This window comes from Oryx dammah, unplaced genomic scaffold, assembly GCF_014754425.2.
Source record: "Oryx dammah isolate SB20612 unplaced genomic scaffold, SCBI_Odam_1.1 HiC_scaffold_26, whole genome shotgun sequence".
In the NCBI taxonomy this organism is placed as follows: Eukaryota; Metazoa; Chordata; class Mammalia; order Artiodactyla; family Bovidae; genus Oryx; species Oryx dammah.
Window position 1 is genome coordinate 57,646,374 of NW_024070210.1, and position 26,410 is coordinate 57,672,783.

General features: G+C 42.0%; 1 protein-coding gene across 1 annotated transcript in view; it reads left to right on the forward strand.

Annotated features, from left to right (window-relative positions):
• The window catches only part of NID2 (nidogen 2), an 83,400-nt gene that overhangs the window by 42,805 nt on the left and 14,185 nt on the right, over nucleotides 1-26,410 (forward strand). The window contains exons 9-11 of the mRNA XM_040226716.1: nucleotides 17,913-18,056; nucleotides 18,751-18,879; nucleotides 19,816-19,959. Coding sequence (XP_040082650.1) covers nucleotides 17,913-18,056; nucleotides 18,751-18,879; nucleotides 19,816-19,959 — 417 coding nt within the window. The remainder of the gene's footprint in view (nucleotides 1-17,912; nucleotides 18,057-18,750; nucleotides 18,880-19,815; nucleotides 19,960-26,410) is intronic.

Below are 26,410 nucleotides of genomic sequence, written 5' to 3' on the forward strand. Positions count from 1 at the left end.
CCTGTCCATCACCAACTCCTGGAGCTTACTCAAACTCATGTCCATTGAGTCGGTTATACCATCCAACCATCTCATCCTCTGTTGTCCCCTTCTTCTCTTGCCTTCAATCTTTCCCAGCATCAAGGTCTTTTCCAATGAGTTGGCTCTTTGCATCAAGCGGCCAAAGTATTAGAGCTTTAGCATCAGTCCTTCCAATGAACATTCAGGATTGATCTCCTTTAGGATGGACTGGTTGGATCTCCTTGCAGTCCAAGGGACTCTCAAGAGTCTTCTCCAATACCACAGTTCAAAAGCATCAATTCTTTGGCGTTCAGTTTTCCTTATGGTCCAACTCTCACATCCATACGTGACTACTGGAAAAACCATAGGTTACTCATGATAATTTGGACTATGAATAATAGATCCAGACCATATAAACAGTATGGCCTTTAAAAAGGGGTGTGTGCAAATATGGAGAAATGCTAGATAAGATTGGTTAATATTGATTGTTAATGATTATGAGGCCTAATTGACTTGAAGTAGAGAAGGCAACAATTTTTTAAATGTCATTTTGGGTAAGAGCGCATATTGCTGTGAATAATGTAGTGACAATTATCCAAATATAATGTTGTTTGGATAAATTTATTATTCTGTTAAAGGGTAAAAGTGGATAAGTAGGAAAATCCCTGCTACAACTACTGTGCTTGAGTGGAGTAGGGCTAAAATGGGAGTAGGGACTTCTGTTGTGGAGGAAAGTCATGAACGGAGGCCAAATAGGGCAGATTTTCCAGCTGCAGCCAGTGCAAGTCCTATTAGAGGTAGGTTTGAGTAAGCGACTTAGGTTAAGCATCAAGATTTGTTGTATGTCTCATGGGTTTAAGTTAAATAGAAATTATACTACTGATATAATCCAGTGTCTCCAGTGTGATTATATAAAATTGTTTGAAGAGCAGCTATATTTGCGTCTGCTTATCCATATCATCACCTGATAAGTAGGAAAGATATAATTCTGACTCCTTTTCACCCAATGAAAAGTTGTGAAAGATTGTTTTCAGTGACAAGAATTAGTATTGTTATAAGAAAAAGTAGTATTTAAATATCATATTGAAAATTCCTTAACTGATCATGTGAGAAATAATTCTACTGGAACAAATATTATTGAGAAATAGTCTAATTTGAAGCTAAGTGATGATTTAAGGGTTCAGATTGAGATAATTATCTCTTGACACATATGAATAAATATTGTTGGAATTAAGCTGGTGATAGAAGCATAGTTGTTTTTATGTAGGATGGATATATATTACTTTTGTAGATGTTGGTGTTTGTTATTATAATTGATACAGTTAGTATAAATATGTATTGTGAAAGAAGTAAATAAGTTTAGTTTATTTGTAGTTGCACCAATTTTTTGGTTCCTAAGAACAATGGGATAACTACCATCCAGTTTGAAAAAGCCATGCTATTATATGGGGTAGCATGAATTAGCAGTTCTTGCATACTTTTTTGGTAAATAAGAAGGTTTAGTCTCCTGTTACTAGATTCACAATCTAATGTTTTTTAAAAAAACTACATTTATAGTATAAGAACCTTAAAATGATTCAAGGGTTTAATGCTAGGAGTAAGAAAGGTAAAATGTGAGAGATTATGAAACATTTTCTTGTGCAAATGATGGTTTAATATTACTGATATGTTATGTTTATCTGCCTCATTGTGTTACAGTTAATATATGTAGGAAGATAAGGCAGTAATTATTGTACTGTGTTAATTCCTATTAAGATAATCATGATATTTGATCATGAGAAGGATGATACTACCACAAGTAGTTCTCCAGTTAGAATGATAGTTGGTGATTAGAGCTAGGTTTGTTAAACTTGCTAGTAGTCATCATGTATTAATGGGAGGAATGTTTGAAGACCTCATGCTAGAATTATTGTTTGGCTGTGAATTCTTTCATAATTTTAATTGTCTAGGCAGAATAATATGGATGATGTGAGGTTGTGGCCAGTTATTAGATTCGTGGCTCCTATATAACCTTTAAGGTGTTAAGTGAAAGAGGAGGGTGGAAAAGCTGGCTTAAAACTCAACATTCAAAAAATGAAGATCATGGCATCCGGTCCCACACTTCATGGCAAATAGATGGGGAAACAGTGGAAACAGTGAGAGACTATTTTGAGGGGCTCCAAAATCACTGCAGATGGTGACTGCAGCCATGAAATTAAAAGATGCTTGCTCCTTGGAAGAAAAGCTATGACCCTAGACAGCATATTAAAAAGCAGAGACATTACTTTGCCAACAAAGGTCCATCTAGTCAAAGCTATTTTCTAGTAGTCATGTATGGATGTGAGAGTTGGACTGTAAAGAAACCTGAGCACCAAAGAATTGATGCTTTTGAATTGTGGTGTTGGAGAAGACTTTTGAGAGTCCCTTGGCCTGCAAGGAGATCCAACCAGTCAATACTAAAGAAAATCAGTCCTGAATATTCATTGGAAGGATGATACTGAAGCTGAAACTCCAATACTTTGGCCACCTGATGGGAAGAACTGACTTACTGGAAAAGCTGCTGATGCTGGGAAAGATTGAAGGCAGGAGGAGAAGGAGATGACAGACGATGAGATGGTTGGATGGTATCACTGACATGACATGAGCTTGAGTAAGCTCTGGGAGTTGGTGATGGACAGGGAAGCCTGGTGTGCTGCAGTCCATCGGATCACAAAGAGTCGGACATGACTGAGCAACTGAACTGAACAATAACAAGTGCTATGTGACTGACAGAAGAATACACAATCAGTGCCTTCAGGTCTGTTTGGCGTAAACAAATTGAACTAGTTATGGTTATTCCTCCTAAGGAGAGTATGAAAAGGGGGTATGTTATAAAATCTGCTAATGTGTTTAGAATTGTTGTGATTCACAATATACCACAGCCTCAGAATCTTACTGGTTCAGCTGCTAGGACTATGGATCCTGCAACGGGGGCTTCTACTGCACTTTAGGTAATCAAAGGTGAAGGCTGGAGAGGAGTATTTTTACTGTAAAGGCTATCATACATGCTAGTCATGTGAAAATGTTGAATCAGGAGTTGGATGCTGCTAGTGTTCAGTATTGAAGTATTAGAAAATTTAGTGAGCCTGTGACAGTTTTTGTTTGTTTTGGCCACGCAGTGAAGCATGCAGAATCCTAGGCAGGATCTTTAGTTCCTTTATGCCCCTTGCAGTAGAAGCTTGGAGGCTTAACCCCTGGACTTCCAGGAGGTCCCAAACCTGAGATGATTTGAATATATACTAGTGCTACTAAGAGAAGAACTCCTACTAGGGTATAAAATGAGAAGGTTCTGCTTCAAGATGTTCTATTTGATTACCCCATTGGGTAATGATAATAAGTGTTGAAATTACTGTTGCTTCAAATAAAATATAAAATGAGATTAATTCTGTGGCTGTGAATTTTATAATTAGGAACATTTCTAATATAATTAGTATGGTAAATATAGTTTCAAGCTAATGATTCTTTCAGTAGGCGAAATTGGTTAGCTATTAATGTTAATCATGAGTCATATTGTTAAAAATTAATAATATGCTGATTAAAGAGTTAGAGAAAAAAATAAGTGAGAAGTTAAGGCTACTGTCATTAAATTAAGACAAAAAAGCTTATAGACTAATTAATAAGCTATGGACTGTGGTATTAATTGAGATTATGTTCTTTGATAGTCATGTTTGTGGTATTAGTATAATTGTAGGAATAATTTTTTGTTTACTTTTTTTTTTACTTTTATTTTTTAACACCAAAAACATTTTGTATTGGGGTATAGCCAATTAATGATGTTGTGATAGTTTCAGATGAACAGTGAAGGGACTTAGCTATACATATACATGTATACATTCTCCCTCAAACCCACCCCCCATCCAGGCTGCCACATAACATTGAGCAGAGTTCCATGTGCTGTACAATAGATTTTTGTTAGTTATCCATTTTAAATATAGCAGTGTGTACATGACTTTCCCAAAGTCCTTAACTGTCCCTTCCCCCCAGCACCCATGAGTTGGTTTTCTAAGTCTGTTTTGTAAGTTCATTTGTATCATTTCTTTTTAGATTCCACATATAAGGATGTCATGTGACATTTCTCCTCTGTCTGACTTACTTCACTCAGTATGACACTCATCCACGTTGTTGCAGACGGCCTTATTTCATTCTTTGTAATGTCTGAGTAATATTCCATTGTATATGATATACACCACATCTTCTTTATCCTTTCCTTTGTCAATGGACATTTAAGTTGTTTCCGTGTTTTTTGACCATTGTAAACAGTGCTGCAATGAACATTGGGGTGTATGTTTCTCTTTTAAATGTGTCTCCAACATTAAACCACAAAGTTCTGTCAATTCTCTCATCGTGGCAGCTCTATTTTAAGTTTTTAAGGAACCTCCATACTCACTGTTCTCCATTGTGGCTGTACCAATTTACATTCTCACCAACAGTGCAGGAGGATTCCCTTCTCTCCACACCCTCTCCAGCATTTATTGTTTGTGGATTTTTTGATGATAGCCATTCTGACCGGTGTGAGGTGATATCTCATTGTAGTTTTGATTTGCATTTCTCTAATAACTAGAGATTTTGAACATCTTTGCATGTGCCTATTGGCCATCTGTATGTTCTCTTTAGAGAAATATCTATTCAGGTCTTCTGCCCATTTTTTGAGTGGGTTGTTTGTTTTGATGCTATTAAATGGCATAAGCTGTTTGTAAATTTTGGAGACTAATCCCTTATCAGTCACATCATTTGTAGATATTTTCTCCCCGTCTGTGGGTTTTGTTTTTGTTTTGTTTATTGTTTCCTTTGCTGTGCAAAAGCTTGTGAGTTTAAGTAGGTCCCATTTGTTTATTTTTGCTTTTATTTCCATTATTCTGGGAGGTGGATTAAAAAAGATTTTGCTGTGATTTATGTCAGAGAGTGTTCTGCCTGTGTTTTCCTCTGAGAGTTTTATTGTGTCTGGTCTAACATTTAGGTCTTTAATCCATTTTGAGCTTATTTTTGTGCATGCAGTTAAGGAATGATGTAATTTCATTGTTTTACATGTGGCTGTCCAGTTTTCCCGGCACCATTTGTTGAAGAGACTGTCTTTCCAACATTGTGTAGTCTTGCCTCCTTTGTCATAGATTAACTGACTTTAGGTGCATGGACTTATTTCTGGGTTTTCTATCCTGTTCCATTGATCTATATTTCTATTTTTGTGCCAGTACCATACTGTTTTGATGACTGTAGCTTTGTAGTATAGTCTGAAGTCCAAGAGCCTGATTCCTCCAGTTCCATTTTTCTTTTTCAAGAGGCTTTGGCTCTTTGGGGTCTTATGTGTTTCCATACAGATTTTGAGATTTTTTTTGTTCTAGTTCTATGAAAAATGCCATTGGTAATTTGATTGTGTTGCATCTGTAGATTGCCTTGGGTAGTATAGTCATTTTGGGAATATTGATTCTTCTGATCCATGACTGTGGTGTATCTTTCCATCTGTTTATGTTTTCTTTGAATTCTTTCATCAGCATCTTATACTTTTTGGAGTACAGGTCTTTTATCTTCTTAAGTAGGTTTATTGCTAGGTATTTCATTTGTTTTGATGGAATGTTAAATGGAATTGCTTCTTGAATTTTTCTTTCTAATATTTCATTGTTAGTGTAGAGAAATGCAACAGACTTCTGTGTATTAATTTTGTGACCTGCAACTTTACCAAATTTGTTGATGAACTCGAGTAATTTTATGGTAATGTCTTTAGGATCTTCTATGTATAGTATCATGTCATCTGCAAACAGTGACAATTTAAAATCTTTTCCAATTTGGATTCCCTTTACTTCTTATCTGCTGTAGCTAGGACTTCCAAAACTATGTTGAATAAAAATGGTGAGAGTGGACATCCTTGTCTTGTTCCTGATTTTAGAGGGAATGCTTTTATCTTTTCACCATAGAATATGGTGCTAGTCATAGGTTTGTCATATATGGCCTTTATTATGTTGAGGTATGTACCCTCTATGCCCACTTTCTAGAGAGTTTTTTCATAAATTGGTGCTGAATTTTGTCAAAAGCCTTTCCTGCATCTATTGAGATGATCATATGGTTTTTATTCTTCAATTTGTTGAGTATGGTGTATCACATTGATTGATTTGTGGATGTTGAAAAATCCTTGCAACCCTGGGATGAATCCTACTTGATCATGGTGTATGATCTTTTTAATGTATTGTTGGATATGGATTGCTAGTATTTTGTCGAGGATTTTTGCATCTATGTTCATTAGTGATATTGGCCTGTAATTTTCTTTCTTTTTTTGTGTGTGTGGTATCTTTGTCTGATTTTGGTATCAGATGGTGGCCTCATGAAGTGAATTGGTAAGTGTTCCTTCCTCTGCAACTTTTTGGAATAGTTTCAGAAGGATAGGTGTTAACTGTTCTCTAAATGTTTGATAAAATTCACCTGTGAAGCCATCAGTTCCTGGACTTTTGTTGGGAGGTTTTTAATCACAGTTTCAATTTTAGTGCTTGTGATCCTGTTCATATTTTCTGTTTCTCCCTGGTTCATTTACGGAGATTGTACCTTTCTAAGAAATTGTGTATTTCTTCCAGTAATTCCAATAAAAATATCATTTTATTGGTATAAGTTGTTCATAGTAGTCTTATGATTCTTTGTATTTCTGTGGAGTCAGTTGTAACATCTTTTCTATTTCTAATTTTACTGATTTGAGTCCTCTCCCTTTTTTTCCTTGATGAGTCTGGCTAATGGTTTATCAGTCTTGTTTATCTTCTCAAAGAACCAGCTTTTAGTTTCATTGATCTTTGCAGTTGTGTTCTTTGTCTCTATTTCATTTATTTCTGCTCTGATCTTTATGATTTCTTTCCTTCAACTAACTTTAGGTTTAGTTTGTTCTTCTTTCTCTAATTGTATTAGGTGTAAGGTTAGGTTTTTTATTTGAGATTTTTCTTGTTTCTTGAGGTAAGACTGTATTTTTTTTTCAGCTCTTTTATTTTATTTTATTTTTTAATTTTTAATTTTATTTTATTTTATTTTACTTTACAATTCTGTATTGGTTTTGCCATACATAAACATCCCTCATAGGACTGCTTTTGCTGCATCCCGTGAATTTTTTACCTTTGCGCTTTCCTTTTCATTTGTCTGTAGGTATTTTTTAATTTAGTCTTTGATTTCTTCAGTTATCTAATGGTTGTTTAGTCACATGTTGTTTAGCTGCTACATGTTTGTGTTTCTTAGAGTTTTTTTCCTTGTAGTTTCTTTCTAATCTCATAGCATTGTGATTAGAAAAGACGCTTGATATTATTTCAATTTTCTTAAATTTACCAAGGCTCATCTTGTAGCCCAGCATGTGGTCATGTGTGGGCTACATGTGACTGTGTGCACTTGAGAAAAGTGTGTAGTTTGCTCTTTTGGATGGAATGCTCTATAAATGTCAACTCTGTCCAGTTCATCTAAAATGTCATTTAAGGCCTGCATTTCCTTATTGATTTTCTGTCTGATCTATTGATGAAAGTAGGGTATTTTAAAGCCCCCCACTGTTATTGTGTTACTGTTGATTTCTCCCTTTCTGTTTGTTAGTATTTGCCTTACATATTGAGGTGCTCCTATGTTGGGTGCAAAATTATTTATAATTGTTGTATCTCCTTCTTGGATTGAACCCTTGATCATTATGTAGTGTCTTTCTTTGTCTCTTATAACAGTCTTTGTTTTAAAGTCTATTTTGTCTGATATGAGTATTGCTACTCCAGCTTTCTTATGATTTTCATTTGTGTGAAATACCTTCTCCCATCCCCTTACTTTCAGTCTGTAAGTGTCCCTAGGTATGAAGTGGGTCTTTTGTAGACAACATACATATGGGTCTTGTTTTTGTATCCACTCAGTCAGTCTATTGGTTGGTGCATGTCTTTTGGTTGGTGCATTTAATCCATTTACATTTAAAGTAATTGTCAATATGTATGATCCTATTACCATTTTGTTAATTGTTTGGGGTTTATTTTTTGTAGAAGTTTTCTTTCTCTTGTGTTTCCTGCCTAGAGAAGTTCCTTTAGCATTTGTTGTAAAACAGGTTTAGAAGGGTTGAATAATCTCAACTTTTGCTTGTGTGGAAAGCTTTTGATTTCTCTATAAAATCTGAATGAGAGTCTTGCTGGGTAGAGCATTCTTGGTTGTAGGTTCTTCCCTTTCATCACTTGGAATATATTCTGCCATTCTCTTCTGGCTTATAGAGTTTCTGTTGAGAAATTGGCTGATAACCTTATGTGTTTTTCCTTGTATGTTATTTGTCTTTTTTCCCTTGTTGCTTTAATAATTTAACTTTGTCTTTAATTTTTGTCAGTTTGATTGCCATATGTTTCGATGTGTTCCTCATTGGATTTATCCTGGTGACTCTCTGCTTCCGGGATATGATTGTCTATTTCCTTTCCCATGTTGGGGAAGTTTTCAGCTGTTATCTCTTCCAGTATTTTCTAGGGTCCTTTCTCTCTTTCTTCTCCTGGGACCCCTATAATGTGAATGTTGATGCATTTAATGTTGTCCCAGAGGTCTGTTAGGCTGCCTTCTTTTCTTTTCATTCTTTTTTCTATATTCTGTTTTACAGCATTGATTTCCACCTTCTGTCTTCCAGGTCACTTATACATTCTTCTGCCTCCGTTACCCTGCTATTGATTCCTTCTAGTGTATTGTTCATCTCTGTTTCTTAGTTCTTCTAAGTCCTTCATAAACATTTCTTGCATCTTCTCAATCTTTGCCCTCCATTCTTTTCCAAGATCCTGAATCATATTCACTATCATTATTCTGAATTCTTTTCCTGGAAGGTTGCCTATCTCCACTTAATTTAGTTATTTTTCTGGGAATTTATCTCTTTCTTCATCTGGGACATAATCCTATTCCTTTTCATTTTGTGTAGCTTTCTTTGATTGTGGTATTAGTTCTGGAGGCTGATGGGATTGTAGTTCTTCTTTCTTCTGTCAGCCCTCTGAAGATAAGAGGCTTGTGCAAGCTTCCTGATGGGAGGGACTTGCTGAGGAAACTGGTTCTTGCTCTGGTGGGCAGGACCATACTCAGTAAAACTTTAATCCAGTTGTCTGCTGGTGGATGGAGCTGTTCTCTCCCCCTATTAATTGTTTGGCCTGAGATGACCCAGTCCTGGAGTCTATAGGCTTCTGTAGTAGGGCTATTGGTGGCCTCCAAGAGGGCTTATGTCATGAGGCAGCTCCTGGGACTGTTGCTGTCAGTACCCCATCCCCTCTGCAGGCTCCTGCCAACACACACCTCTGCAGGAGACCCTCAAACACTCACAGGTAGGTCTGGCTCAGTCTCCTGTGAGGTCACTGCTCCTTTCTGCTGGGTCCTGTGCACACAAGATTTTGTTTGTGCCCTCCAAGAGTCTCTGTTTCCCCCAGTCCTCTGGAAGCTCTGTAACCAAATCCCACTGACCTTCAAAGTCTGATTCTCTGGGGATTCCCAGTCCCTTGGCCAAATCCCCACACTGGGAAGCCTGACGTGGGGCCTAGAACCTTCACAACAGTGTGAGAACTTCTTTGGTATTATTATTCTCCAGTTAGTGCGTCACCACCTGGCAGGCATAGGATTTGATGTTATTGTAATTGTTCCCCTTCTGCCATTTTGTTGTGGCTTTTCCTTTATCCTCGGATGTGGGATGTCTTTTTTGGTGGGTTCCAGTGTCATACTGTCAATGATTGTTCAAAAGCTAGTTGCGATTTTGGTGCTCTGGCAGGAGAAGATGAGTGCAAGAAAAGAGATCAAGAAAAGAAGGTCTGTTACTATTTCCATTATTTCCCCATCTATTTGTCATGAAGTGATGGGACTGGATACCATGATCTTCGGTTTTTAAATGTTGAGTTTTAAGCCAGCTTTTTCACTTTTCTCTTTCCCTTTCATCAAGAAGCTTTTCAGTTCTTCACTTTCTGCCGTAAGGGTGGTATCGTTTGCATATCCGAGGTTATTGGTATTTCTCCCAGCAATCTTGATTCCAACTTGAGCTTCATCCTGCCTGGTATTGTGCGTGATGTACCATGCATAGAGGTTAAATAAGTAGGTTGACAATATATAGCCTTGACGTACTCCTTTCCCAATTTTGAACCAGTTTGTTGTTCCATGACCCGTTCTAACTGTTGCTTCTTGATGCACATAGATTTCTTAGGAGGCAGGTAAGGTGGTCTGGTATTCCATCTCTTGAGGACTTTTCCACAGTTTGTTGTAATCCACACAGTCAAAGGCTTTAGCATAGTCAATGAAGCAGAGGTAGATTTTTTCTGGAATTCTCTTGCTTTTTCTGTGATCCAACAGATGTTGGCATTTTGATTTCTGGTTCCTTTGCTCTTTCTAAATACAGTTTGTAAATCTGGAAATTTTCATCTTGCATACTGTTGAAGCCAGGCTTGAAGGATTTTGAGCATTACCTTGCTAACATGTGAAATGAATGCAATTGTGTGGTAGTTTGAACATTCTCTGGCTTTGCACTTCTTTGGAATGAAAACTGACCTTTTCCAGTTCTGTGGCCACTGCTGAGTTTTCCAAATTTGGGCGCATATTGAGTGCAGCACTTTCACAGCATCATCTTTTGGAATTTGAAATAGCTCAGCTGTAATCCCATCACCTCCACTAGCTTTGTTCATAGTAATGCTTCCTAGGGCTTCCCTGATAGCTTAGTTGGTAAAGAATCCACATGCAATGCAGGAGACCCCTGCGTCTGGGTCGAATCCTGGGTCAGGGTCAAATTCTGGGTCAGGAAGATCCGCTGGAGAAGGGATAGGCTACCTACTCCAGTATTCTTGGGCTTCCCTTGTGGCTCAGCTGGTAAAGAATCTGCCTGAAAGTCAGGAGGCCTGGGTTCGATCCCTGGGTTGGGAAGATGCTCTGGAAAAGGGAAAGGCTACCCATTTCAGTATTCTGACCTGGAGAATTCCATGGACTGTATAGTCCATGGGGTTGCAAAGAGTTGGATATGACAGTGACTTTCACTTTCACTTCGCTTCTTGCAATGCTTCCTAAGGCCCACTTGACTTCACGCTCTAGGATGTGTGGCTCTAGGTGAGTGACCACACCGTCATGGTGATCCAGGTCATTTAGTCCTTTTTTGTACAGTTTTTCTGTGTTTTCTTGCCACCTTTTCTGAATATCTTCTGCTTCTGTTATGTCCATACTGTTTCTGTCCTTTATTGTGCCTGTCTTTGCACTGAATGTTCTCTAGATATCTCTAATTTTCTTGAAGAGATCTCTTAGTCCTTCCCAACCTATTGTTTTCCTCTATTTTTTTTTTTTTTTTTACATTGTTCACTTAAGAAGGCTTTCTTATTTCTCCTTACTATTCTTTGGAACTCTGCATTCAGATGAGTATATCTTTTCTCTTTTAACTTTTTTTAAGTCCTCCCCAGACAAACATTTTGCCTTTTTACATTTCTTTTTCTTGGGCATGGTTTTGATCACTGCCTCCTGTACAGTGTTATAAAGCTCTGTCCATAGTTCTTCAGGCACTCTATCAGATCTAATCCCTTGAATCTATTTGTCACTTCCACTGTATAATTATTAAGGGATTTGACTTAGGACATACCTGAGTGGTCTAGTGGTTTTCCTTTCTTTCTTCAATTTAAGTCTGAATTTTGCAATAAAGAGTTCATGATCTGAGCCACAGTGAGCTCCTGGTCTTATTTTTGCTGACTGTATAGAGCTTTGCCAACTTTGGCTGCAAAGAATATAATAATCTGATTTTGGTATTGACCATTTGGTGATGTCCATATGTAGAGTTATCGCTTGTGTTTTTGGAAGAGGGGGTTTGCTATGATCAGTACGTTCTCTTGGCAAAACTCTATTAGCCTTTGCCCTGTTCATTTTGTACTCCAAGACCAAATTTGCCTGTTACTCCAGGTATCTCTTGACTTCCTACTTTGTATTCCAGTTCCCTATGATGAAAAGTGTGTCTTTTTTTTTTGGTGTTAGTTCTAGAAGGTCTTGTAGGTCTTCAGAGAACCGTTCAACTTCAGCTTCTTCAGCATTAGTGATTGGGACACAGACTTGATTACTGTGATATTGAATAATTTGCCTTGAAAACAAACAGAGTTCATTCTGTCGTTTTTGAGATTGCACCCAAGTACTGAATTTTGGACTCTCTTGTTGACTATGAGGACTACTCCATTTCTTCTAAGGGATTCTTGCCCACAGAAGTAGATATAATGGTCATCTGAATTAAATTTACCCATTCCCATCCATTTTAGTTACCTTGATTCATGAGCCTAACATTCCAAGTTCCTATGCAATATTGTTCTTTATAGCATCAGACTATACTTTCACCACCATGCACACCCACAACTGGGCATCTTTTCTGCTTTGGCTCCATCTCTTCATTCTTTTTGGAGCTATTTCTCTGCTCTTCTCCAGTAGCATATTGGACACTTACCAACCAAGGGGGTTCATCTTTCAGTGTCGTATCTCTTTGCCTTTTTGTACCGTTCATGGGATTCTCAAGGCAAGGATGCTGAAGTGATTTGCCATTCCCTTCTCCAGTGGACCCCGTTTTGTCAAAACTCTCCACCATGACCTGTCTGTCTTAGGTGGCCCTACACGGCATGGCTCACAAAGCTGTGATCCACATGATCATTTTGGTTAGTTTTCTGTGATTGTGCTTTTCATTCTGTCTGCCCTCTGATGGATGAGGATAAGAAGCTTATGGAAGCTTCCTGATGGAAGGGACTGGCTGGGAGGAAAAGTGGGTCTTGCTTTGGCAAGGCCATGCTCAGTACATCTTTAATCCAATTTTCTGCTGATGGGTGGGGCTGTGTTCTCTCACTGTAGTTTGGCCTGAGGCCAATCTATGGAAAGGGTAATGGCAGCCTCCTCCAAAAGGACTCACACCAGCATGCCATGCCTCTCAGGACTGCTGCTGGCAGTGCCCCTGGCCCTGTGGCAGGCTATTGTTGACCCACGCCTCCACCAGAAACTCCCAAACACTCATAGGTGAGTCTGACTCAGTCTCTTGTGGAGTCACTCTTCCTTTCTCCTGGGTCCTGGTGCGCACAAGTTTTGTTGGGCCCTCCAAGTGTCTCTGTTTCCCCAGTCCTGTGGAAATTCAGTAATCAAATCCTGCTGACCTTCAAAGTCAGATTCCCTGGGGATTCTCAGTCCCTTTGCTGGGTCCCCAGGTTGGGAAGTCTGTTGTGGGGCCTAGAATTTTCACAACAGTGCGAGAACTTCTTTGGTATCATTGTTCTCCAGTTTGTGGATCGCCCACCCAGCAGCTCTACAGTACAGCTAATGGCGACCTCCTCCAGGAGGACTAACGTCACATGCCATGCCTCCCAGGACTGCTGCTGCCAGAGCCCCTCTCTACACAGCGGGCCACCACTGACCCACGCCTTTCGCAGGAGACCCTCAGACATTTACGGGCAGCTCTGGCTGCCCGTAAATGAGTCTCTTGTGGGGGTCACTGCTCCTGTCCCTGAGTCCCGGTGCGCCCTCTCAGTTCCTCTGGTGGGCATAATGTTTGATTTTAGGCACAGTTGGGCCCTTCCTACTGTCTTGTTGTTCCTTCTCCTTTGCCCCTGGACATGGGGCATCTTTTTTTGGTGGGTTCCAGCATTTTCCTGTTGATGATTGTTCAGCAGCTAGCTCCTGTGTCCCCTCAGGAGAAGATGAGCGCTCATCCTTCTCTGCCAACTTGTTCTAGGAACTTTAAGTGCATATTACTAAGTGAAAGAAGCCAGTATGAAAAAGCTTCATACTGTGTGATTCTAGACTTTCTAGAAAAGGTAAAATTGTAGGGACAGTAGATAGAACAGTGTTGCTAGAGGCTCAGGGGGAGGGAGGGATGAATAGGCGGAGCACAGGGGAAACTGATACTGTAATGGAGGATACACGTCATTATACACTTGTCAAAACCTGTAGAACTGTACAGCACAGAGAGTCTACCCCAATGTAAACTATGGATTTTAGTTAATAATAATGTGTCAATATTGATTTATCAGTTATAACAAATGGATATACTAATACATCATGGTAATAATAGAGGAAACTGTGTAAATTGGTTCAGGGGTGGCTATGGAAACTCTATACTTTCTGCTCAATTTTCTGATAACCTAAAACTGTTTTAAACAATAAAGTGTGTTTAAACTTTTAAAAATGTTCTAGGCAAGCCAGAGGATGAGCCTGGAAGTCAGGGAACCCTACTGATGGGAAATGACTTTGTCAGATTCCAGGGGACATATTAATTCTGAAAGCCAGTAGGCAGTTTTGTTCTTGAAGACTAGAGGAACATGATGAGAATGAATGTTTCCCTTCAGTTCTACTGATACTTAGCAGTACTGATACTGCTGAGTCCAGAATCTGCACCTCAGACACGTGGGTTCATAACTAGCAATTCTCTATTTTACCACTGGAGCTGAGGCCTCCTTTACTACCTCCTCGGGCTCTCTGGGCAGGTGTCACTTCAGCAGTATGATAACAGGAGATAAAGAGGACTGGGTTCTCCTGTGGAATATAGAGGTGACACAAAACAGGAATCCCGAGCTTGTTGGTGTGCTTGGTTGGTTCAGTTTTAGGAAACTTGGTTGGGGGCACAGCTGCTGAATGTCCGAAGAAGGGATTATAATGTCGTGAATTAATAGCATGAAAATATCAGCTGACTTTATAGAAACATGCACCTCAGAAGGAAGGAAAAGATCAGTTTTTGCTGATTTCTTAAGGAGAGATTTCAACAGAAACACCTAGGGAAAACGACCGTCACCTTTGAATGTCCAGTTCAGCCCTTTGCTAGGTATAGGAGTCTGATCTGTAAGAGAAGTAACTTAGTGGGAGAACTTCCCAGGCCAGAGTCCCATTCAGACTCTGGAATCATTATGGAAAAGACAGATCTCTGGGTGTATCTTTCCTCGAGACACACCCTAAGGAAGTAGCAAAAGGTCAGAAAGCCTACAAACTGGTGGGTACCAGGTTGCTAATTTGCTTTTAGGATGACATGATTTTTTCCTTTCTACCCAGGTCTAATTATAATAATAATTAGTAGCAGTGGTAGTAGTAGTAGTAAAGGACAGTTTTACTTGATGCCAAGCACCGTTCTAAGTACCTTTCATGAATTTAACTCATCAAATCCCCACAACAACCCTACCAGTCAAGGGACTGTTACTCCCTTTTACAGATACAATGGTGTAGACATGAAGTAATTTGCCTGGTCACAGCTGGAAGAGTTGAGCCAGGGCTCAAATCCAGTGCCAGCCCCAGAGCCCACTCTCATCCCTCACTCATGGCTGTTCCCCGTGGACCCCACAGACTCCAGGACTGCTTTGTAACATAGATCAAATTTTAAAACAAGGAATGTGGATGTTTACCCTTTGTGTTTCAACTCTGCTCATCCATCCACCCCTATGTAAAACAGCAATACTGTTTATTCAAACAGGAGAAAAATGGGGAAGAAAGAAGAAAATTAAAAAGAAAAACACAGCCTCTTTTCTTTCCTCTCTCAGTGCCTGCAAGTATCTTAAGAGCCTTTCCCTTTTTCCAGAGGGAGCGGTGATCTGGTTGGAATGTGTATGAAACAAAACAGCAGCCCCACCTGACATGGGAGCTCCCAGTTGGGGGTCCAGGGTTCAGGGGGCAGTCTTCCCAGGGAGCCCCTTCTCCCTCATCACCAGCCAGCTCCCTGCCTTGCCCAAGTGTTTGAGCTTTCCGTGTGCCTTGGCTGGTGTTGGTGGGGTTGCAGGACAGGATCCAGGGATGCTTCCTGCCCTTGCTCCCAGTTCAGGGCTCAGCTCTCCAGTTGAGGAGCCTTTGGGCAGAGGGCCATGCATTGAAGCTGAACGGACTGTTCCTTTAAGGAAAACCAGTCTTCTCCTCTTGATTAAATGACTAAATTAGTTCCAGATCCTCTGTCAGAGAGTCAAACTGTTCAAGAGGGAGAGGGAAAAATAGAAAATGTCTTAAGAAGGATACAGCTCTTCTTTACTTACTATAATAGGAGAAAAGCTAACTAGTCACAGAGAATGAATAGACTCACAGTTTTAAAAATGGATTTTTAATATAGTGTTTTTGGAAACCAAATTCTGAGCATAGGGCCTCAGGCTCAGAAATTGGCTGATACTTGGTTTAAAGCTGTGCTGTCACTGTCTTGAAACTCTTAATAATTTTTGGACAAAGAGTTCCACAGTTTTGTTTTGCACTGGACTCAGCAAATGATGTGGCCGTGCTGTCAGTGAAGGCTATTTTAAGTCGGTATGATGCAGGTATTCACACTTTCTCCTCAATTTCAGGAGGGCTAGTGTATCCTGTCCAAGTTGGCCAATCAACTTCTGGGCTGCATTTTTTTTTTTTTTTTCCTCCTTTTAATGCCTCTCAGGCTGGTAAGCTCCTGACATTATGTATACCCACTAATCTCTGCTGGAATGCGCCATGGTGCAGTTTTGATGTTGGAGAGCACTGAACAAGAAGGCTAAGTCATCAGTATTTATAAACTAAAGTATCTCAAAGCTCACTTCTTCCTCTGGCTGGGTAGGTCAGGAATTTGGTACAAAACCTTCTCCTAAAATGGAGAGAGAATAACGGGAGGCAGTCAGGTCTTTGTTTCATATGCGGCCTTCAGTGAAGACGTGACCCTGTTGTCAACTGCAGCACGCACTGGGGACTGACTCCAGACCTTGGTCAGTAAGATCAAGTTAACCCTGCCACCACAACCCAAATGCTGTACTTCCAGACCGCCTGGCAAGAGAATCAGAGGGGAGGGATGAGGGACATCCAAGCATGCCTGTATGATTTGGGGAGCATGGCCTCTGCCTGACTTTTGGACCCATCCATCTCTTCTGGCTGTGTGACCTTGGTCAGGTTACTTGACCTCTCTGTGCTGCGGTAAAAAGAAGATGATAATACATTCTTCACAGGATGCTGCTGCTGCTGCTAAGTTGCTTCAGTTGTGGCCGACTCTATGCGACCCCACAGGCGGCAGCCCACCAGGCTCCCCCGTCCCTGGGATTCTCCAGGCAAGAACACTGGAGTGGGTTGCCATTTCCTTCTCCAATGCAGGAAAGTGAAAAGTGAAAGTGAAGTCGCTCAGTCGTGTCTGACTTTCCCAACCCCACAGACGGCAGCTTACCAGGCTCCTCCGTCCATGGGATTTGCCAGGCAAGAGTACTGGAGTGGGGTGCCATTGCCTCACAGTATAGTCATGAGTAATTAATAGAATAGAGTAGGTAATGGTTTAGAACAATGCCTGGCACATAAATGCTTAAGACACATTACAATCTAGTAGATTAAGGGAAGATTTCAGATGTTAACTGTCATCACTGCCTAGTGGTCGGATGGAGCCATGGCAAGGTTAATCCTAAAGAGTAAATACGGCACAAGTTATTCCCATTTATTTGGTCTTACAAATCTTAAAAAAAAAAAAGGCAAGATTTTCTCATTAACTGAATTTTGAAACGTGGAATAGTGCACTTAGTGAGACTGCCCAATTTAGAGGCAGAAATTTTTGGTATAAGTTTTGCTGTCCCACTTCCCAGCTTTCTGAGCTTGGGCAATTTTTCTAATGTCTCTTGCTTATTTTCCTTATTGGTGAAAATTACCAATAAAAGGAGTGACAGCCTGCCTCATAGAATTATCCTGAGAATCACAGATGACAGAATGAAAGTACTTTTAAATAAAAGGATGCTATGTGTTGGATATTTTTATTCCCTGGACACAAACCTGCTGTAAATAAGGTTAGTTATCTGCAGAGTAGGCGAGAGGAAGCCATTCTGGAATTGAGAACTGCAATGCAGATGATCCACCCTCACTTAGATATTAATAATTTAGTCAGGTCTCCAGGCAGGCCTCAAACTTACAAGTCCACAGCCAGTTCCACTTGCCGTTTCTTCTGGGCCGTTCTCTTGATGACAGCCAGATTGTGCTTTTCTTTTGTATTTTCTCTCTACCAACAGCTCTCCACCCAGGAGACTCCGAGCCCACCCCAGTGAATCCCTGCTATGATGGGAGCCACACGTGTGCCACCACAGCTCGGTGCCATCCGGCGACAGGTGTGGACTACACCTGCGAGTGTGCATCTGGATACCAGGGAGATGGACGGAGTTGCGTGGGTAAGACCCTGGTGCTCTGTGTTCCTCCATGAAGGCCTCCAGCATCCTGTCCATAGAAGACAAGTGTCTGCTTTGTCATCTCCATGGATCAATGAGTTTAGCAGCTATTCATCGAAAAATATCAACTATTTAAAAACCAGGCATAATTCTGGTTAGGTTTACCAGAGTAGTTTGGAGTGGGTATTTAGGGCTATTGTAATTCGTGGATATTTTATACTCTTCAATATTGTCATTTTGAGCCTGAATCAAGTATTTTTTACATTCATTAAAGAGTACATTTTTCTGGTTACCTTCAGATTTCAGACATCCATTTCATCCATTTCTTTCAGTTACTGTATCTCAAAAGCAGTCATGGAGATTTCTTTACACCTTAAAAGAAACATGGTTACTCTGTGTTTTTCTTCTCAATGTTCGGAATTGCTTAAATGTTTAAAGAATTCTCAGAATATCTGTTCAGAACACATCTACCTGGGGCTCACACTTGAATGACTTGAAAGAAACATTTGTTTTTCTGACGGTCTGCAACGGGCATCTGCATCTGGTGCTGAGGCAGCCTGCACTTTGCCCCCTGTTTAGTCTACCGACCGCTAGTCCCACCGAAACCTCTCAGGGGTGGGAGAAGACCAAGTCTGCAGACCGCCCACTTGGGGGGCCTTTGGTTTATGCAGCCCTTTCTGTTCTTACTCCTCCTTAGATGTCAACGAATGTGCAACTGGCTTCCACCGCTGTGGCCCCAACTCTGTGTGCGTCAACTTGCTGGGGAGCTACAGATGTGAGTGCCGGAGTGGTTACGAGTTTGCAGACGACCGGCACACCTGTATCTGTGAGTGCCCACCCGTGCTCCAGGATGCATGACTGTTTCCACTGTGGTTCTACAGAAGATCTGTTGCATGGTTTTCTAGGAAACAGACAACTCACATGGGAAGAACCCAGAGCTATGGCTCAGTTCAGTCCTGTGTATTGGGGTTTTGTTTTTGTCTGGGTTTTTGTTGTTGTTGTTGTTGTATTGTGCTATTTATCTATCTAAATAGAAATTTTTGGTGTAAGTCATGGAAGGATGTTCATGTCTGTCAGGACTGCTGTGTAACTTGGTGTTTGGCCCCATCATGTAGTAAGACTATGAACTTTTCTAATACCAACAGCTCTAGATAGAGGTCAAGTGTTTCTCAAATCAGAATGACATAGATTTTGTAATTTAAAGAGGCTTGTCCTATTTGACTGAGCAAAAGCTCCATTGGTAATAAATATACCCTTTCTGGAGTTCCAGATAAATACTTGATATAACAGTGGGTCCAAAACAACTAGAATTCCGAAGTCACTCCTTTGCTAGAGCGAGATGACTTTAGAGAAAACCCACTTTTGAATCCAGTGAGATGAAAAGGTAGCAGCAATCATAGAGATGTGTGTGTGTGTGTGCACGCGCGTGTGCGTGCGTGTGTGCATGTACACACAGGCATGCCAAGTAGCAGTGTTCTGCTTTAGTCAAGGACATTTGCTGATGACTTATTTTCATGTCCAGTATTATAGACACAAACCAAGACTGGCACTTCTTAGATTGTAATTTGCATACAACCATCCAGGGATCTTGTTAAAATTCCTATTCCAGTTCACTGGCTCTGGGTTGGGGTCTGGGAACTGCATTCCTTATAAACCCCGAGGTGTCCCCATGCTGTTGGTGTGCAGATCACACTGCAAAGAGCAGGGCTCACCCATTCGCAGGCCTGGGCTCTTGGACATCTTTGCCTTCTTCTCTCTTCAGCGATCACCCCACCTCCCAACCCCTGTGAGAATGGCCGTCATAACTGTGCTCCCGCCAGCCAGGCCCGGTGCATTCACCATGGAGATGGCTCCTTCAGCTGCGCCTGCCTGCCTGGTTATGCCGGAGATGGGCACCGGTGCACCGGTGAGTACCTGTGGGCGACTCAGTGACCCTGAGAGTTGCTGTGGATGCACATCCCCATATCCCCAGGGCCTCTCAGAAACCTCTCTTTTCCTTTGACTCACACCTCCTGGAACTGCTGGAAGAGAAAAAAAAAAAAGGTGTCCTTTGAGTCAGAGGCCAAATGTGATTGCCTTGGCACCAGATTGTTGAGCAAGTATGGTTGTCCTTGGAGGAGACGGGCCTGGAGCAGTGGAGAGCTCCTGCCAGCTTGCAGTCTTCTGTTTCCTGGAGCTACTGTAGCTCAGAGGGATGCGACGGAAAATTGTATATTCGCCTGGGAAGAAGTCTCCATCCTTCAGTCTCTCTAGCTAATGGCTTAATTCAGCACTTCCAGTCTTGCCCAATTTTTGGTTGCTATTCCCCTGCTTGAAGTGGTATTTGAAGCAATCTCTAAACATACATACAATTCTTTCTGTGTAATTTATTCCTTTCTCTCTCTCTCTCTCTCTCTGAAATGGGAGAGGGAGAGAGAGAAGAAAAATCCACAGATATAAAAGGATATTAATGCATACCTAAGTACTCAAAGCTTTCCTTCCAGAAATCTAACTATCTTTAAGACTTTATACCATATTTTATAAAATCACTAAACCAGAAAGCAGGATTAACTGTTTAAATTTAACTTCAAGATGTATGAGGTTGTTACTGAAAAACTAGGAATAACACTCTATATATGTTCATGAAACTGGGATTAGTAGTACCTTAATATAGAGATCATTCAGTAAGCCTAGATAATTCACTAAAGATCTTCAAAACATCTGTCAGTAATACACACAAATAATGGTTAAATGAGATACTCGGAAATGAGAGGATGGTGGGAAAGGAGTCAGTTTTAGGAACAGAAATTGAAAATGCAGGCTTTCCCTTCTTTTCAAATTGCTTTTTGCATCTGGACCCGGAATACCTGGGCCCACTGAGCAAGTTTGCTAAGAACAGCCTTATAACTCTAGGAGCTTCTTTGTTGTTGTTCAGTCCCTCTTGTGTCCAACTCTTTGCAACTCTTTGTGTACGACTCTTTGCGATCCCATGGACTGCAGAATGCCAGGCTTCCCTGTCCTTCACTATCTTCTGGAGATTGCTCAAACTCATGTCCATTGAGTTGGTGATACCATCTACCCATCTTGTCCTCTGTTGTCCCCTTCTCCTCCTTCTCAAACAGATCAAATAGCCTGTTCTTAACCAGATCAGATCTTCTTAAACAGATCGCATAGCCTGGCCCCGCCCTCCTCACCAGCCGTTGGCTTCTTCTCCTCCTCCCCTTTCCCTTTGGTTTCATCTGGATGGGCTGAATGGACCAGCAGCCTAAAGCCACATGTTCTTGACGGAACAGATATGTCACGGCAGCACAGCCCTCTGCTCCTTTCCAGATGTGGGGCTTTTCGAACCTGGCTCTTGAACGTTTCCACTTCTGATGTACAGTAGCTTAGCTTTATGGGTTTCTTGAAAACATAGTTTATATTGAAATGACCCAAAACTGTGACTCAGTTCAGCCCTGGTTGGTTTTTTCTCCCTAAAAACACCCCCAGGTCTAGGCAGAGCTCAAGTGCTTTTCAAGTTAGGATGGAGTAGAGGTGTAAGTCACAGATGCTTGTCCCACTTGACTGGCCAGAGAGCTCCATCTGCAACAGATACTCTATACAGATGGACGCACCCTCTAGGTCTGGGGCTGGTGGGGGGGGGTGGGAGGAGGCATCAGGTGATGCACACAAACCTCTCACGTTTCTGTTGAGCCCCACAGTAGGAATACTGCTTTTTCCTCCCTTGTGGAAACTCATCATTCAGTTTGACTTAACACACTACTGGCTCTCAGAAATGAGAACCAGAGAAAAAAATCTTGTCAGTAGAATTTCATATTTAAACATCTGGCTGCTCAGGTCAGCTGAGATGGTGTTTCAAAAGCCTTTCATTCCTTAGGTCTTTGGTTTAAAACAACGAAGCTGAAATTAATCGCCGCTTAGATGTGATGAGGATTAAAATCAGAATGCTAATATAGATGAGCTGCTGCTTGTCCTAACCCCTTCGAGAATCATTCTCCCTTCTTTTAACTTCTGCTTGTCCTGGAGGACTTGGGTTACCTTCTGGGGTTGTAGTAGGACCTTGAAATTAGCTACTTTTCCATGCTGGGAGTTTTCTAGGATTGTCATTCTTTGCTATGGCTGCCCTCTTTCTGATTTCAGGGACATTTTCAATTGTCCCTCTTTCATCTCTGCTTCTCTACTTTTGGGATTCTCTTTGGAACCGACAAACTTAAACGTAGGCCAGGCCAATCTGTTGCTTCCCCAGTGTATTAGTGATCTATTGCGGCATAACCATTTATCCCAAACACGTAACAGCTTAAAACTGTACACAGTATTATTATCTGTATGGTCTAGCTCATTCGTTTGCTTTAGGATCTTCACAAGACTGCAGTCAGGGGGTCTGCCAGACCTGGGGTCTCATCTGGGGTCCAGGTTGGGAAAGAGGCTCACGTGGTTATTGGCAGGATTCCGTTCCCCAAGGACTTTCAGGTCCCTGCTGGCTATTGCCTGGAGGTGACTTTCAGTTTCTTGCCACTCAGACCTCTCCCACAAGGTGACTTCCTTTATCAAAGCCAGCAGCAGGAGGCCTCTCTAGCAGGTTGGCAGTGACCACAAAAGTGGTGTCTCCTCAGTATTGCTTTAGTGTCTTGGTTGGAAGCCAGTAGCTCAAAGGAAGGGGATAATAGAAGACCCTGAATACCAGGAGGAAGGGATCTTTGGGCCCATCTATGAGAGGCTGCCTCCCATAGTCAGTTACCTTGTGGTCGCCGTCCAATCTTCGGGGCAGTAGAAAATAACAATCGTTTTCCTAAAGGCCTCTGCTGTGCGTAAATCAGGCTGGGCTAATCATGAAGGTGGCTTGCAGGATAAGTGTATAAACGTGTGTGTGTGCACGCTGTTTTAAAGGCATGTCACAGGGTGCATGTGTTGTGTCCCAGTGACAACTGAGACAAAGAAGAAAGGAGGAAAATCACGATGAAGGCTCTGTTTTGTGAAGTGAGCACACTTAGAGCGCACATTCGTTTTCAGTCCATCAAACTGGCATTGAAAGAGTGTATGGGTTTTTCTATCTCCAGCCAGTTTGTTAAAAACCAGTTTCCCTGGGGAGGCTGCCCTTGGCTTTGGGTTCTCGATCTAGCCTGAGTCACAAGCAGGAATTATTTTCATGCAAGTAGAATGAAATCTTTTCCAGCTCCCCTCAGTCAGGACTGATTTCAATCCTGCGTTGGTGTGAGCTGGATATTTCTCAGGCACGTTTGTCCCTGCAGATCTTAGTGACTCTGCTGGATGGAAAAGCAGATTGTTGTGAGCTGAGACCTTTTCAGGGAGGAGCATGTGTGAGTTGAGGAACTGGGTTACAGATGGCCCATTACCCACAGAAGGGCTGTGACTAGGGGTCCTTACACTGTTCTCGCACATGGCTTTTGTGGGAGGAGTGCAGACTCTGGATAACGTATAGTAAAGTTGGTGTGGCCACAGGCGATGTAGAGACCAAGGCTTGAAGGGAAGAAGCTGCCTCTACTCACAGGTCCCAGAGAGCAGGTCATTGCATGCCATGCAGGACCCTGTGGGCACAGCTAGAATCCAGGTTCTGACCGAGTAGATGGGGAGTGACAACTCATGGGCCTTCAAGCCTTTGTTGGGGTCTGGAAGCGGGATCAAGGAGAGTTGGCACCAGGGAATTTCACTGGGTGGTTTGAAAGCAAACCAGGGGGGGCGGGGTGGGGGGGGAAAGCTAGAGTCCAGGGCCTGGGCTTGTTTTGAAGGGATTTCAGCTGGGTTTTGGGTGTGGACTCAGAATTAAGGCAGGGAGAAGAATGTTGAAGCACCAAAGCCTGCACTCAAAATAGAGAATTTTAAACACATTTTCCAAAGAGGTGTTTTAGCTGCTTGGGAGCAGATAGAATGGAGAATTGCGCTGAGATTTAGCCATCTGGCATTGTCTGACTTCCCAGAGACTCTCCTGTGCCTTGAACCTTGCTGCCTTGACCTACCGGCATCTGGAGACCCTGACAGTGATGGTTAAGCAGGCCCCTGTCCCAGGGTGTAAGAAGAAAGTCCTCCCTTGCTAAGGAGTTCAGAGTCTTTATACTTTCTGCTGACAACTGATCCCCAGAAGCTAGGAAGGTTCCTCCTTTACACAAAAGCTCTGGTTCCCCCTACACTCCTCAGGGTTGGCCCCCTGAGGAAGGCGGGTAGCCTGCTCTGCACTCAGGCCCTGGAGTGGCTGGTGGGACTCCAGGTCTCTGACATGGTGCGAGAGCCTCCGAGGAGGAGATGGGGAGCTTGCTTCAGGGAATCTTAAGCTTCTCCAGCTTTAGAGGACAGGAGTTGTTCACCTGTGATGCTCTCAGTCTCTTCAGAGACTTTCTCCCTGTTCATTTGTAAGTTATTGTCTCCCCAAACTTTGCCTTTGGGAGGATGGCTGCTCTTTCAGGTCTGGTTGGAATTCTAGGCCATAGGCTTTAAGAACATAACTCAGAATCTCTGGGGAATCCTCTTTGTTCACAAAAGTAATCACAAGCAACTGATCTATGGGTTCTAGAAATAGGCCCTGTGTCTCAGGAATTCCTGCTTCCTGCCATTGCCTGGGGTTCCTGTTACCATGAGAAGTACTTTTAGCATATGCATTATGAATAGCTTTAATTTCCTGCATTTGGTTGGATGTTAATTTTTGCAGTTTGGTTTTATAGCATCAGAGAAGGCACAAGGAACTGAATGGGCACCAACTTCAGCCAACTGGACCTTGGCATTGTCCTTCTGAACAAACAGGGCCAACCTCAAAGATAATGAAACATGACAATATACAGCCCTGACTCATCAGATTGGAGATAAGTTTCTGGTTGTTGTAATTAATTTGGTTTAGTTTTGGTTAACTGAGGAGCTAACCAATTTAACCTTGTGGATAAATTTATAACCACTTTTCTGCCTTTGTCAGTGAAAGGAAGGCATCCAGGCAGGCCAAATGCTCATCTAGGCAGAGTCTCTCTAGGTGGCATTAACTTTGGTCGCGTCAGGCATTCAAGGTGTTTCAGACTTCAGAGTGAAGTAATTTATGGGGGTTAAATGCTGGATACCACCCTTATGGCAGAAAGTGAAGAGGAACTAAAAAGCCTCTTGATGAAAGTGAAAGAGGAGAGTGAAAAAGTTGGCTTAAAGCTCAACATTCAGAAAATGAAGATCATGGCATCTGGTCCCATCACTTCATGGGAAATAGATGGGGAAACAGTGGGAACAGTGTCAGATTTTATTTTTGGGAGGCTCCAAAATCACTGCAGATGGTGATTGCAGCCATGAAATTAAAAGACGCTTACTCCTTGGAAGAAAAGTTATGACCAACCTAGATAGCATATTCAAAAGCAGAGACATTACTTTGCCAACAAAGGTCCGTCTAGTCAAGGCTATGGTTTTTCCAGTGGTCATGTGTGGATATGAGAGTTGGACTGTGAAGAAAGCTGAGCGCTGAGAAATTGATGCTTTTGAACTGTGGTGTTGGAGAAGACTCTTGAGAGTCCCTTGGACTGCAAGAAGATCCAACCAGTCCATCCTAAAGGAGATCAGTCCTAGGTGTTCTTTGGAAGGAATGATGCTAAAGCTGAAACTCCAGTACTTTGGCCAAATCATGCAAAGAGTTGACTCATTGCAAAAGACTCTGATGCTGGAGGGACTGGGGGCAGGAGGAGAAGGGGACGACCGAGGATGAGATGGCTGGATGGCATCACCGACTCGATGGACGTGAGTTTGAGTGAACTTCGGGGGTTGATGATGGACAGGGGGGCCTGGTGTGCTGCAATTCATGGGGTTGCAGAGTTGGACATGACTGAGCAACTGGACTGAACTGAAATGCCAGATCAGGAGGATAAGCAGTGTAAGTGATTACATTGCTAAGTACGATGTCAGAGATTTTCCTTTCCCCTGACGAGAACGTCTGTGCTGAGTCCAGTACGTCTACTCACTGGTAGATGGGAAGAGCCCCTCGTGATGGAGAGATGGCTCAGTGCAGCGTGGTCACAGCAGGGGTGGCACTGATCAGCCCAGGAGAGAATGCATCTGGGGCCTGGGAGGCTGGGCGAGGAGCCCTGTTTGTCCCCAGCTGACTGACGTCGCATTCAGGGCGCCAAGTCTCCAGCTTCCAGGGCGCCATGTGTCTCTGTAACAAGCTGTACAGAATCGACATAGTTCATCCTGTGACTCCTGTTCTCTTGGTTTAATGCTGATCATCCCGTCCCATGTTTTTTCCCTCTTCACACAATTTTAAAACATTTTTTGTATGTTAGCTCGGGTGTGACTGCTTTATTCTCCATTGAGCCTTGATCAGATCCACCCCCTTGATCCCCTCTTTGCTCAGGAAGACTTCCTGTCTCTGAAGATGGCTTATCTCAACTACTGGCCATTGG